The sequence below is a fragment of the Catharus ustulatus genome, chromosome 1 (assembly GCF_009819885.2).
Source record: "Catharus ustulatus isolate bCatUst1 chromosome 1, bCatUst1.pri.v2, whole genome shotgun sequence".
NCBI lineage: Eukaryota > Metazoa > Chordata > Aves > Passeriformes > Turdidae > Catharus > Catharus ustulatus.
The window spans coordinates 36,567,658-36,581,977 of record NC_046221.1 but is presented as its reverse complement, the minus strand read 5'-3'; the positions used below and the strand labels follow the sequence as shown (position 1 = coordinate 36,581,977).

Genomic DNA, 14,320 nt, shown 5'->3' with positions numbered 1-14,320 from the left:
TGGGGAGAGCTCCTTGGAAGGTTTGCAGCAGGCAGGGAAGATTTTTGTCTGCAGCTGTGTTTCTCCTTGCTCAGTTTAGGAAAAGCCACATCTAGTTTGGCAGCTGCAGAAGTTTTAGATGAGCTCTCTCGTCCTGTAGTAGTGCCTGTGTGTGTGTGAGAATATGTGGATTTTATCCAGCTGTGTTTTATAGAGTGTTTTCAGTTGCCAGAAAGGAGTTTTTTCTTGGACATGAGGGAGGTGTAAGGGGTTCCTAAAAACTTCTAGGAAGTTTAGCTTTCCTCAGGCAGCAAATCCTGATGCTTGAGGCAGCTATTGACACACACTATTTTAAAGACTGTCAAAATCATTTGTGTACAGTGACACTGACTGTTTACATACTGGAGAAAGAAAAAAAAAGTGGTATCCATAGCAACTGGGAATAATTTTGCTCACTTATGTGAGTTCCTGGTGTGTATGGAAACGAAAATTTCACATGTGAGCAAGCTAACTAAACTGTGGCTTCTGTGGTCACAATCTATTCCTATCTACCCAAAACTGAATTGAAAGTATTGCATTAGTGCGAATGCTATATGCATTTTTAGTATTATAATAGTTAAATATTTATGTAAAAGTTTGTTCCAACTCTCATAACTCTTCTGCAAGAGAGAACTGATTTTGAAAAAGTTTTCTTTAAAAGAAAACTTAAATCTTCTGAAAAAATGTAATGTATTCGGGACCTTTCCGTCCCAAACTCCATCCCGGGAAAAACGCCCTCACCATTAAAGTGTGCCCCCCTTTTTGCCTCTTCTGTCCCTGCAACAACACCCATCCCTGGGTGGAACAGGGAGGAGGGCAGGCAGATTGTACCATCACATGACTAATGAATAGGAAAATCTGAACAGAAACTTTTAAAGGCCACAGTTTTTCTGTTCTCTTTTAGAGCTATGAAATAATTCAGCATCTTCCTCCCTTCAGTATTACGGACTCACTCAACTTTCTACTAGGAGAGTTTCAGTGGTGACAAAAGTATTGAATAGGTATTTTGAAGAAGGAGATTTTGTAGTTGTTTTATTCTTGACAAAATCAGAGCTTTGTTTTGAATAGCAGAAATTGTGTGGTCCTCTTAGAAAATATATGCTGCTACCACTGTGTCATTCTAAATAGTTTCTTCTAGATAATGCATTTTAGTTCTTTTATTTATCAGACTGAGTGAATAGCAGACATACATTTGAAGCTGAGTGAAATTTCCTTCCCTAAGATGGTCAGATTTGGAAGTGTTCTCTTCCTGATGCTGCCCTTCTAGTAGAGGTAAAGCAGCCTGTACTGTATAGTTGCTCCTATTTAGGTTTTATCTTTGTTCCTCAGTCCAAGCTATGTTATTTCCCCTTTTGGTCATTTAACCACTGGAAGCCAGTGAGTGCTGTTTAACACTCATTTAGATGCATTGCTCTGCTCTGGTTCTTAGTTTTTCACAGGGTATTCATTACTTCTCACTCTTAATTGGTTATGTCTTCTTGCCTTTATGATTGGATTTACATTTTGTTAGTATTTGCTGCTAGAATAACACAACTGTGAGCCCAAGCAAAACATGGACTAAGATAAAACCCTGCTAATATTGCTGAAATGAGGCAGGTAATGGACTGTTTGCTGTAGCAGCATATCGAAGCTGATTCTTGCAAATACTGCTAAAATCAAACTTAAATAAGCATAATTAGTAGCTGGAAGTCGGTGAGCTTTCTGACCTTGGCTAGCTGAGATAGATCCACTGAACTTCTTGGATTTTGTGCTTTGGGAGGAGGTGGGGGGGCAAAATAAAAAAACCACCCCAACTCCTTCCTTTTTACTAATTTTCTGACAGTTGAATTTCTGTTGAAAGCGGGTCTGTCACTGTTGTTTATTTTTTTGAATAGGCAACTGCTATTTGTTACTTGAGAAAAGCAACTGGTTCTGGAAATGTTCTAAACTGATGTGAGTCATCACTGAAGGATTTAAATAGTTGAATGTGATGTTTGTTTCCTCCCTTCCATGGCTCAAAATGGTATGAATCATTTTTTTTAGGGTTTCCCAGATAATAGTCTGAGTGGAAGTGGTATGTGTTTCTGACTCAAGTTCCTAAATGTTGATGGAGCACTCCCAACCACTGCTGATTTTGGTCATTTGGGAATTCCATAGGAACTTCTGACAAATGTATAAAAGTAAACATTTTGTAACTATGGCAACTTACCCACAAGGATTGATGTGGTTGGTGACATAAAACTTTGAACGTCCTCTTCTGACTGGCACAACTGACTTGACTTTTCTCTCTAAAATGTGTTAAGTGGTATAGGATAAAAATTCAGTCATAAGAATTGCTTTTCAAGTGTGTAGAATGTCTTGTAGAATGCTAGAATTTGTGTTACATTTTTATGTGGCTGCCTGCTACTGTTCCTCTCTTCCAAAACTGAGGTGTTTTTATGAACCCATACCTCCTCTGCAGTTTCATATGTTCTTAGCCGATTTCAGGTTTCCTTCTTCTTTCTACATAAATTAGACCATCAGAAAAGATAAATACTCCAGTGTTAACTGAAATGGTGCTGAAAAAGTTAGTTAGCTAGTGAATTTTACAGGGGAAAGAAGAGGGGAAAAGGAAAAGAATGGGCACATCTGTGTTAAAGAATGGTATTAGGAGGATAACCTGGATACGACTTGGAAAGGACTAACTGATTTGTCTGTCATCAAACACACTGCAATGAAAGATTTAATATGCCATCAATATAGTGGAGATTGGGATTGAATCAGAGTGGTTACTCACCATAGGCAGCAGAGCAATTCTCATTTCTAGAAATCTATCTGACTACCATTTTCTTCTTCAGAAGCTCAACAGCATGGCAGCCCAGCAGAGTTTTAATGAGGAAATTATAAACTTTATGCCAGATTTCTTGGCTCCGGTGAGAACCTCCTCATTTTCAGTCTCAACACCAGCACTGTCCAGTGCTGAATCTGGGTATTTTGCATTGTGCTGCCTTTAAGGGGGTTTCCAGCCTTCCAGCTAAAGAACCAAGGTTAGAAAAAGAGCAAAGGATAAAGGTTATTGGTTTACAGCCCATCCAGCTAAATGAGCCTCTCTGGGAAAGCTAAGCCCTACAGACCAATTGTAATGTGTTCCTAATCATCTGCTGGAGAAACAGCAGTTTATTCAACCATAAAAGCATACAAATCCAGGGAAATTGGGACTTGTTCTTTTCCCATGTAGCAATGAAATACCACACTCAGGTTTTTTTTTTGAGTAAGCAGCTGCCAGGTGAAAATTGCTTCTTTTCCTTGGGATACAAACATAGAGACTTGGTTTCAGTGCATCAGAGACAGAAGAAGCCTGTTATGCCATACATTAGAAAATCTCAAGGAATTCTGGTATTCAAGGATGCAGTCTCTGAGAGGCTTCTGGTGCTTTTGTGTGTTCTAGTGTCTGTCCTTGAATCCCATACGCTGTTAACAAACGCCTTTATTCCTACTGAAGAGGGAAGAGCAAACCTATTGCATGGTGAAAAATAAGGCAATGTTATGTTGACCTTCTGTGATGTGGGCATGTTTTTCTGTAATGTATAATGAGTTTGATTCTTTTTTTTCTCTGAAGGAGCAGTACTGCAAGAAGAAATTTTCAAAGAGGAATTATGTAAAATCAGCACTTCCTCTGTTCATCTTGAGCGTGACTATAGATCAGTAGAAAAGTAGATCAAAGGAGATGTACTAATTCTTCTCAGTGTATGCGTGTGCCCACAGGCCCAAAGGGAATTCTCTTGGTTGCTTTACCAGCTACCCTAATATAATTTAGTAGGATCATATTTTATTTTAGTTATAGGAGTGTGTACAGTATTGGTATAAACACTTTCAAAGCAAGGTGATAGATGATATAAAACTATGATGAGGAATTCTGCAATTGTTCATTTGCTCCAGCCAAGCTAGCTGTTTGTTCTCCCTGGGAAAATGTAGAAGCATTGTTCCCTGAAGCATCAGACTGTCAGTGCCAGCTGTGACAGTGGGTTGGTCTTCCAGTGTGTCTGGGTTGTTATTTTTGCTCTGCTCTTGATGGCGTTCCTGTCCAGCCTCACCTCCCAGCAACGGACTGGGTGTGCTGGGAGAGGGTGGTTGACATGTGGAAGAGCAAACGGGGACTGCTGAGACTGAACCTTTGATTTTTGTTTTGTTTTCGTCAACTCTGCTTTCAGAGCTGGTGCACACAGCTGAAATTGCTGCCCTCAGTAGTTATTCCTGGAAGGACACCGTGGTGGTTATTGTAATTGATACCATTTTTAGTGCCAAAACCCAAAATTGGCTGTGGACTTGACCTGATCTGAGCTGGAAGGAGCTAAGGAGGCCAGAAGAATTGCTCCTATCAGTTTCTTTTCTGCCTTTGCTCTGTCAACAGGTGGAAATACTTCTAACAAACCTGTGGGCTTTGCTTTTTGTATTATGAAAACATTTTTAAAAGCTGTCATGCTTGCAAAAACCTTAAGTGTACAACTAATAATTTTGTGTTTGTGTGGGTTTAACAAATGTTGAAGTGTTTCACCTGCTTCTCTCTTTGACTAAGCTGATATTTTAATACAATATCTTTTCCATTTTCCAACAGAAGTCATCTTCTCTCACTTACCTTCTCGCAAAGAGACAACCTGTCTTCGGTCCAAAATCCACACCACCATCTTTGCTTGTCTTCTTGGATGCAAACTTACATTAACTATTCATAACAATGTATGTGGATAGGTGCACCTTTTTGTGGTCTCTCTTTCCTGAAGCAGGAGTTGTTTTGACTTCTAGTCAATTTTACAATTTGACAATGCCACCATCAGACTTGTGTGGCTGTTATTTAGAAAAGCTGTTGGATGTAATAGCTGCCTTCTGTTTCTCAAAAGACGGAGGGGTGGCTGCTGTTGGGTGCAGCTGATAAATCTGAGCACACAAGTTTTCTACAAAGTACCTTAAGACCATGATTCAGACAAACTGGAGGTCTTCTTTTATGTACTGTGTGTTAATGTAAGAATGAATTGTTGATTTTGGTTACAGGGTTGTACACTGAAAGTGGACAAGGTACCTCCTCCTGTCAGTGAATTTAAATCTGGCCTAAAAGGAAAGTGTGCTGCGTGATATCCTAGCTAGAAAACATGTTAGAAGATTCAGGACCCTCATATTTTCTTTTAAGAGAAATAGGAGTTGCATTTGCTTTTCTGGTTTTGTTCTATGGACTGTTTGGTTGCTAGACTCTATATTTTGGATGTCAGAGATAATTTTTTAAGGTATTTACTTACCTTGCACTATGATGACTGTATGGTCCTTCAGCTAAGAGTTTGCAGGTGTATTGTTCAGATATATAAAAGAGATGTCTTCTACAGAAAATGGCTTATTAGACTTGTAACACTTTCAAGGTGTTTTGATCACGTATTTTTAACATGCTATAGGGTGTTTAAGTATACAAGTGAATTTTGTCTGGATCACAGACATTTTTATTTATTAATTTTTCTTATGTTGTTTCAATTGAGAAAAGTTAGAATGAATGCTGGATTATTTTTCTTCTTTGTATTAATTTCAGTTTCAGCTGAAATGGCGTTTCAGATACTGGATTTTACTAATTGCCATGTGTTCAAAGATAATATGTGACTATATGAAATAGTTCTTTAGATTAACAGAGCCTGTATAATTGCATGAGAAAAAGTAGGAATTGCCTATGGTATCATGAGGTGCAAGCAGAGCTATTTTGCTTGTCCTTAGAAGCAGAACGGTGGAGTGCAGGGGTTAAAACCATTCTGCAGATGCTCTGGAATAAACAGAACAAAACTGGGAAAAAAGGTATTAATTTCTTGCTTTAGACTGTTCTCTTTCCTGACTCCACCTCATTCCCTTAGGAGTGGGGAGGAAGCAGCAGAGGAGCTCAGATGAGTGACTCATGAGAAGTATGCTAGAAGTATTGTAACTTATATTCGTGGTGATGCTGAACACTCATCTCTGTCTGTATGTAATAAAATCAACTTATACTGACACAGGGGCATGCCTGTTTACTTAGAGCTGTAGCTGTTAAAAGCAATCTTTGTCTTCTGAAGAAATAAACAGATTAGGTGTTTGCCTTACAGAGTTGATATATGACTTGGTTCTAAGTTTTTTCATTTTTACTGGAACCTGAGAAGACAATTTTCTTCCTTTCCTAGATCGTTTTAATCATACAAAATATTACCTGAAACCATTTGGATTAACCTCAGCCCAGAAAAAAAACTTGGTAAATGCTGGTTGGCAAGAGAGAAATCTTTATTTGAGTAGATTCTTTGATACTGAATGGTTTTTGGTGTCATCAGCAGTGCTGCTACAGTCTTCCGCTCATTTGTTCCTAGAGAAGAGGGCAGATCTATAGAAAAGGTTACTATTTTTAGGTGATTCAGAGTTCATGGTTTTTCTGTCTAGTGTTGATGGCAGACATCTGTGTTTTAACCTACAGGTTGTAAAAAAAATATATTCTCTTTATATGCACCCATTAAAGCCTCTTGAAACTTGATTTACTTAAAGACAAGTATAGTTTGAAAATTACAACGCCTTTTTTTCCTTACAGCTATCATGTCAACAAAAAAACCCCTTTATTTTCACAAAAATGCTTATCATCATTGTACTTCTTAAAATTTGAGAATTAAGTGTGGAAGTCTTTGCTGACAGATCTTGTGGAGGTCATCAGATCACCACTCAAACCCCTGTAGACATGGCATTCTTTTTAAAAGTTAGGCCATTTTTGAGCCTTCTTTCTTACATCTCATTTCATAAGCTTTCTTATTGGAAATAGATGACATTTGGTGAAGATGGATGGTGATGACCTGCTGTCTTCAGTTATTTTGAGTTTAATTAATATAAACTGAGATGCAATGTTCTTTATACCTTTGCAAAGTTCTGTTATGATTCCTAAATTAGTCTCAGGAACAGAAGCTTAAATTAATCATCCTGAATTTCCTCTGCTTTCATTCTCTGTTACTATTAACTCTTCTACACAGAAAATTGTTAGATAAGCTGCTGAAAAATTGAAACCTTAGTTTGGTTTCTCACAGTAGAATTCTAAGCAGCTTTTGGTTTATAGAAGACCTTGTAGGTGACATTAGAAGCTGCATTTTGTACACCAGAAGATACTTTGGCTTTTTTGAAGTTGAAAGAAGAGGTGATTAGAGATTCTGTTTGTATTGAGGTGAAGGCACAGCTTTTGGTTGAAGGGGATGTAAGGGGGAAATGCTGGTTAATTGTGAGCAAAAATTAAATATCCAGAAGTGGGTTTTCCTTTGGTTATGGAAGCAATTACGTACACACAGTCCTATAGTGAGCAGGGTGTTTTTGCTTACTTACGTGGTTTAGAGTCAGAAATCAATATAATATTGACCCATTTGTGTTGATTCTCTTTCTAATGCAAGCTGTGACATGCTGGCTTTTAACTCTTTGCAGTAATGACACAATTCAAAAATGTACAATGTTAGGTGAGATACATGTTAACTTGCTCTTGGAAATAGTTTATATTTATAGTATTATAATTATATCTAAGATCACTAACATAATTATCAGAGTAAATTAAAATGTTCTGAATTTTCACAATTAACTGAGCGTGAAAGTGTACTTTTTAAGGTAACTATTGAATTTCTACCTGACTTTGAAGTAATTACAAAGGTAAAAAATGGACCAGGTTTAGATAATTTGAACTGAATTAGGCATTATCTCTATCTAGCAATGTGTCTAGTTGGTAATTCCAAAGAAAGCATATGGAACCCTTGGCATTTGCTTACTGTATAAATGTACTGACTCTTGAAAAGTGTTCATTTACACTGAACATATGGGCTTAGCTGGAAAACCATTATCTAGGAAGTGTATGTGTATCACAGGAAGCTTGAGTATGCGTTTTTCCAGTATTTTGCTTTTTCAATCTGATTTTTTTTTAAAATGCATGTTTTGTTATGCAAACAAGCTGCAGTGTCTGTTCCTTAGGGCATTTTTCACAAATAGAAAGCAAGCTCTTTTCTATGTTGTGGTTGTTGTGTTCCATACCAGATAGTAGGGTGTTGCAATAACTGAGCTTTAAGGGTGTCCGCAGTATATTAGAACTAGTTCTGCTGTGGCCAAGAGCACCATGAGTTGTCTTACGTACTTATGTGAATCTGTTGTTGCTTTTTAATAAATGGCTGAAATGCTAAAACAAAGCAATGTGGTGTACAAATCATTGCTCTTTTGTAATTAACACCAAAAGTATGAGATTTCAAAACAACTAGATTCTATGTAATGAACAGAATATATTTATAAAGGTATTTGTTAGTCTTGAGAAATTTTAATCTGAAATGTCATGATGAATCAGAATCTGGTGCTATATTCTGCCAGGCCAGGACTCTTGAAGTCAGGGAACCCTTGGCCAAGGTACTCTTTTGCACTTAAAAAACTTTCACCTGCATAAAGTGTAAGAGAGAAAGGGAGGTATTTAAGCAATTTATTGTGTTGCAGTGAAGCTGCTGTAGACATTTTTGCAAAAGAGTTCATGTAAGCTTTACCTGCCTGTGACCCCCAAAGGTGGGAATTCAGTATGTCTATTTATATCCAAACCATTTACACACCATTTAAACTTGTCTTTCTCTCTGCCTGGATTTCTATGTGAAACCTGAGTGCAAGAGCTATAAACTTGCTCACCATTGACAAATTCTGCTCTTAGCTGCCACTGAAGGACATCAGAATTGCCTTCCTGCTGCACAGCAAGAGCAAAAACCCTCCCTCTGTTCCTGTAACACTGAAGCTTATCCAGCAACTTTTGACAGAAGCCATTTACATAATACACCCACGAGCCAGCACCATTTAAGCAGATTCAAGCTGAAGTATTTATTCAGCAAGTTGTAGGGCTTCAGATTAGACTTCATTATTATGGTATATTTTAATAATATTGTATTTAAATTACACTTGATGTAATATTTTTTTGAAGTTGAGGTTGTGTTTGCCTGTACTAATTGCAAAAAACCCCACGGGTTTGGTCATTAATAGTGTCTTTTTAATAGTCAGCCTATTGCTTTAAGATTTTTCTTTTAATTTAATTTTCAGAGGATTTATGTGTTGCATTTGTTGTCCTCAATGAGTTAAGTGGGGACTGTTTTGCTGCCCTGACCAGTGCCATATGAAAGCAGTTAAAAGTGCTGGAATTGTTTATTGCCTAAAGTGTAGTTAGTCAGCAGGGCCAGTACACCACATTTCTTTGCGGCTTTTAGTGGAAAATATTAAACAGTCGCTCTTTCTTCAGTTATAGAATTTTTACGTTTTCAGCTGCGTTAGTCACCGAACTGGCGCAGACTGCAAAGACTGCCCCCAAAAAAAGCAAAAGGCGGGTTTTTTTTGGTGCCAGAGGAAGTTGCCCTGGGAGCGGTGGCTGGTGGCTGGTGAGTTGACATATGAGCATTACGAGGCATTTCAGCCTGGCAGGCTGCATCGCTGCTGCTCGGGAGCTGCTCGGGACGCCGCTCCTGCCGCCTCGGACAGCCCAGCTGCACTCTGAGCTTTACGAGCCGATCTGCTGCTTGTGTAATTTAATTTGTCAAGGAAAAAAACCTGATAAGCAGAAGCTCCAACTGAAGAGGAGAACCAGGTTGGCGCAGTGACAGATGTTCGGATAAAGAAGTTGGCTCAGAGAAGATGTACAGAGTCTGATTTTTTTCTCCCCCTTTTTTTTCCTCCCTCTCAATCTGAATGAAGACTATCATGGGAACTGCACTCACATGGTGATCAAAAGAAACACTTGAGCGATGAACTGCTTTTGCAGAAATCGTCTAAGGCAGTAATTTGAGCTTTTGTGTGCAGTAACTAGCTTGTTTAGCTGAAGCATTCCTCCTGAATAGTGTTTCTGGTTTACGCATTCCTGATGGAGAAGCCACAGCTACTGCCTGGTGAAGGAAAGATGAAGGCTCCGCATTGCTCGTGTCCCTGACGGAGTAACCCCGGCTGCTTTGCTTTTGCTGGATTCAGCCGGCAATATTCTTCAAGGACTTCATTGTCCCTGTGCTCTGACTCATCGCATGTAAATGTGCTGCAGCCGTGCTGCACGTTGCAGCTCTTTTCTTGCATGGGAAAGAATCCTTTTCCTCTGAGCAGTCCTGAATCACTACCGAACCGAGATGTGTTTTTCTGTCTGCGCTGTTCTTGGCATTGAGAAAGGAAGCTGTAGCATGGCAGGATGATCGGGAGGCGCGTTTATTTTCAGTCCCCAGACCGCCTGTGAGGGCTGATTGAGACTGACCTTGCAGGAGTGGGAATAGCTCCACCGTCTCTCCCGGGGCAATTGTTCCTTGTTCCGTCCTCTGCAGGACGGAGTCGTCTCCCGCAACAATGACTTCACTGTGGGGCTAGAAGGACGCTGTGCAAGTTGTGACATTAACAAAGACAAATTTGCTCCTGAAAGGACAGCTGTGTGCGACACTGAGTGCTGCTCCAATGGAATTGGATCTTGGGATATTTTTATCAGCTGTTCCACGATTTTGGTTTTGTGGTTTCGATGCTTAGGGACTTTTTATTTTATAAGGAACAACTTTTTTTCAGCAGTGTCTCAAACATCTCGTGGTGATTAAGTCTGAAAAATGAAGTGTGCAGGGGGATTGGAATGTCCCTTTCTAGATGCTAAGACACCAGCAGTGGCACTCACAAGTTTGTGAGGGCATGTGAAACAGGTGAAAGTATTTCCTCTATGGTCACTATTGCCATACCTGCAGTCTGCTTCCAAAAATACCATTGCTGGCGTTTTCTTGTTTGCTTTTGCTTCCTCAAACGGATCGAATGAGTCGAGTCTGTATTGTTGTTTTGGAGGAGGAGGAAGATGATTCTCCCACATTTATTTCCAGTTTACCTCAGGAAAATGTATCTGTACATCCATCACCCTCTGGAAATGTGCTGGTAAGGCATGTCGTTTGTTGGCATATTTCCTGCTTACAGTGCTGTCTCAAATACCAATAGCTGTATTCCTAAGACTAGGATTAATATGTACAACATTGAAACAAGACAAGGTGATAAAATCTGCATGTAATAAAAATGTAAAAAGCTGAAACTTAGTGGTAGAATTTATGCTTGCAAGGGTCCAATCTATTTTGTGTAACCTTATTTATGGTGCAGCAAGAAGAGGTCTTGATTCTTGTGTAATAGCAGTGGGGTTTTAGAAGGCTTGGGGAAATGTATTTGAAGTAAATGGGTTTTCCCTGCTCCACTTCTCACTCTTCAGTAGTACATTTATGCAGTACCACTTTAGAAGCTGATGTGATCATTGTATTATAAAAATATGCTGTGTTTATTTTGAGAAATGATAGCATATATGGTTATATCAAACAAGAGCAATTCTAAGCTAAAATAAAAATTAACATAAGTCACAATCCTGGTAATACTGTTAGACTTGAGTTAGCACGTTCTGAAAATGATGAACACTGGGGACTGGGTTTTTATTGCTTTAAATTATTTTATTCTGTCAAGAGACTGACTTAAATCTTGCTAGCATACCTCAGCAGCTTTTCTTACTTACTAAGAAATCCTGCTATATTTAGTAATAGATGTGTGTGAGTGTGAATTTGTTACCATACTTATCTGATGCACTTTGCTTTCCCACTCTGTCTAAACAGGTGAAAGACTTTCAGTAACTTGAGTCACTTGCTAATGTAAAAGGGGATTGTTTGCTTATACTGTATAGAATTTGCAGCATGTAATGACAACCCTAATTTTGTTCTAAGGCGTTCTCTTTTCAGCTGTTACAAACTTGTCTTCTCAACTCCTTTTTTTTTTCTTTCATGTATATATTTAATTGACTTAGAGGATGTCCATGTGTTTGAGGTTTTTTAAAACTTGCAATTTCTTTGATACTAAATACTGGTGGTGGTTTCTTTGTTTTACTACCTGGAATGTGTTTTTTTTTTTTTTTTGTCATTACCTTATGTTTCTGTTATGTATCAAAAAAACTGTATGCACATCACTAAATCTTAAAATGGGGTTTTATTTTAAGATGTGTTTTTTCTTCATTTTAGCCACCATTGGTTCAAGCTATATTTAATGGAGATCCTGATGAAGTTCGAGCACTAATATTTAAGAAAGAAGATGTTAATTTTCAGGTAAAATCAAATATAATTTCTTTTGAATATATTTTAATTTTGTTTGTTATATCTTTCTGTTGTACTAATCTCTTTAAAACTTTGCTAATTCTTGAGCTGTACATTTTATACTCTAGGCTAAGTAAAGCCTATGCATACACTTAATACTGGGAATGAGGTGTATAGTTTTGCAGATTTGCATGGATACTAGTTCTGCAGTGCTTGGGTAACTGCAAAGTTTGTTTATGCAGTTGCATCAAAATAATTTACAGAAAGCTAGACTGATTGAGTGTGATGCTATGTAGACTTGAATTGTTTTAATTGAATATAGCACATAGTATATATTAGACAATTACAAGAACATAGTCTGGGGTTTCAGTAGATACATTTAATAGTGAATTTTAAAAAGAGAAGTCTAATGATTATATTAATAAGAATGAGAAACTGTTTCTTTTATTTTGCAGTGCTGCAAACTCAGGCACTGCAGACATAAAAATTATATTGAAATGGTACTAAGTTGGTTCCATTGGGTGAAATTCAAGATTTGAACAGCATGCAGTTACTGTATTTCTATTAACATTCTAATATGTGTTTTTGACACTATGAAAGATAATAGAGCATAAACTCTTTACATGGATTAGAAATTGCTTTGATTATTACAGCAAACTGTCACAAATCTTTTAGGGCTGATGCTACAGGACTGTATATAGCTGTTTCTCCTCCAGATGCCTCAGAACAAGAGTGATGCTAAAAGGCAAAGGCTAAGATGTAGTTGCTACCTTGGGGCCCATTTAAAACCATGATGATTGTTTACACTTTCTTCTGGAGAGATGTAAACCAAAAGCAAATATTTAGTTTGGTAGGTCTCTTTTGTCATTTAAAAGCATTCTGCAGAATTTACAGCTGAGGAATACCAACTGAGAAGTCCCAGTGTAAGGGAGCCCTCCTATTGTCTTGAAGAGCTTGAGTAGGACCCTATATAAAGAAATTTTCTATCAAATCTGAAACTTTGTTTGATGAGGTTGGACTTTTTTTCCCTCTTTCAGGAGTTTTGTATGTCCTTAAGCAAGATTGTATGATGAATTATACCAAAAGACTTAATATTCTTTTTAGTTATGAGAGCATTAGTGTTGTAACCTTCTCATGTCCGCATCTATAGGCTCTGGTCGCGCTGCCATTTTTATTTTTTGATAATAATTAGTTTGTTTTGTTACTTTGTATTTATTCATGTGTTAAAGTCAGGTTTAGCATTCATAACTATAGAGCTTGTAAACAAAGTTAGGTTTACTGTATTTCTGCTTTTTTAAAAATTATGTATTACCAAAGCCTTTGCTGTATTTCACTCTGTATGTGGGAGTGGTTTAATATTTGGTTTTGTTCTTAAGTTTTGTCAAACACTTGCAAGTAAGTAGAAAGATGGGAAGTCACCTGATGTGCTTAAATAGGAAAGTTCATAATTTTTTGCTGTCTTTAAAGATAATTACTTCAGATTGCCAGGTACTTATATTGTAGGTAGAATAACCAAAATCTAGAGACTATATTAAATCTCTTTTTTGTTGTTGTTTTTTTAAATTCCTTTCTGTGGATACATCTCCTTTTAATAGAACATGTGTGCACTAGGTGTTAGCCTAGTAACACCCACGGTGTGGTTAAAGTCCATCCAGGACAAATACGCCATTTTTTCAAAACCACCTTCTTCAATGTGTAGGGAGATGCTTATAACACATGACAATTGTTTATTATAGCAATCCTAGTCCTACTGCATTTAATATTAGATTTACATTTATCCCTTAAGTGCAATTTGTTGGGACTAAATGAACATGTAAATTCTCCCATCATCTGGCAGAAATGAAGTAGACTGCCTAGTAATGTTTTTCTGTGTCTGTGTGCATTTTGTTCCTTTCCTTGGGTTTTTTTTGTTGAAGTTGTCCTTGGCTGGAGGTAATATATCTCTGCATAAGCCTAGATCCAGAGTTGCTCCCAGAGTTATGTGTTACAAATTGGTGTGGATAGAAGGGGGGAAAAGTGAAGAAAATAAAGTAGTTATTTATATTCCAAAAAAAAGACAAGGATCAGAATAAACTGTTTTGACCATTGTGGATTGTATCAGACCAGTGTATATACTGGTTTTTTTTCCACTTTACTATCCAAGTATTTCAGTACAGTTATTTGAATTCCAGAATCATTCCCTGCAATGCCTCTGAAGAGTAATTTCCCCCTCTCAAGAGCAACTAATTTTTGCAGTTTGTATTCTAATAGTT

General features: G+C 37.7%; 1 protein-coding gene across 4 annotated transcripts in view; it reads left to right on the top strand.

Annotated features, from left to right (window-relative positions):
* The window catches only part of ANKRD28 (ankyrin repeat domain 28), a 122,271-nt gene that overhangs the window by 34,142 nt on the left and 73,809 nt on the right, over positions 1–14,320 (top strand). For 2 of the 4 annotated variants that reach the window (XM_033053583.2, XM_033053574.2), the window contains exon 2: positions 11,997–12,080. In XM_033053583.2, the coding sequence (XP_032909474.1) occupies positions 11,997–12,080 (84 nt within the window). Of the gene's footprint in view, positions 1–9,367; positions 10,885–11,996; positions 12,081–14,320 lie in introns of those variants that run through there. The other 2 variants (XR_004417215.2, XM_033053565.2) reach the window with 2 other exon arrangements.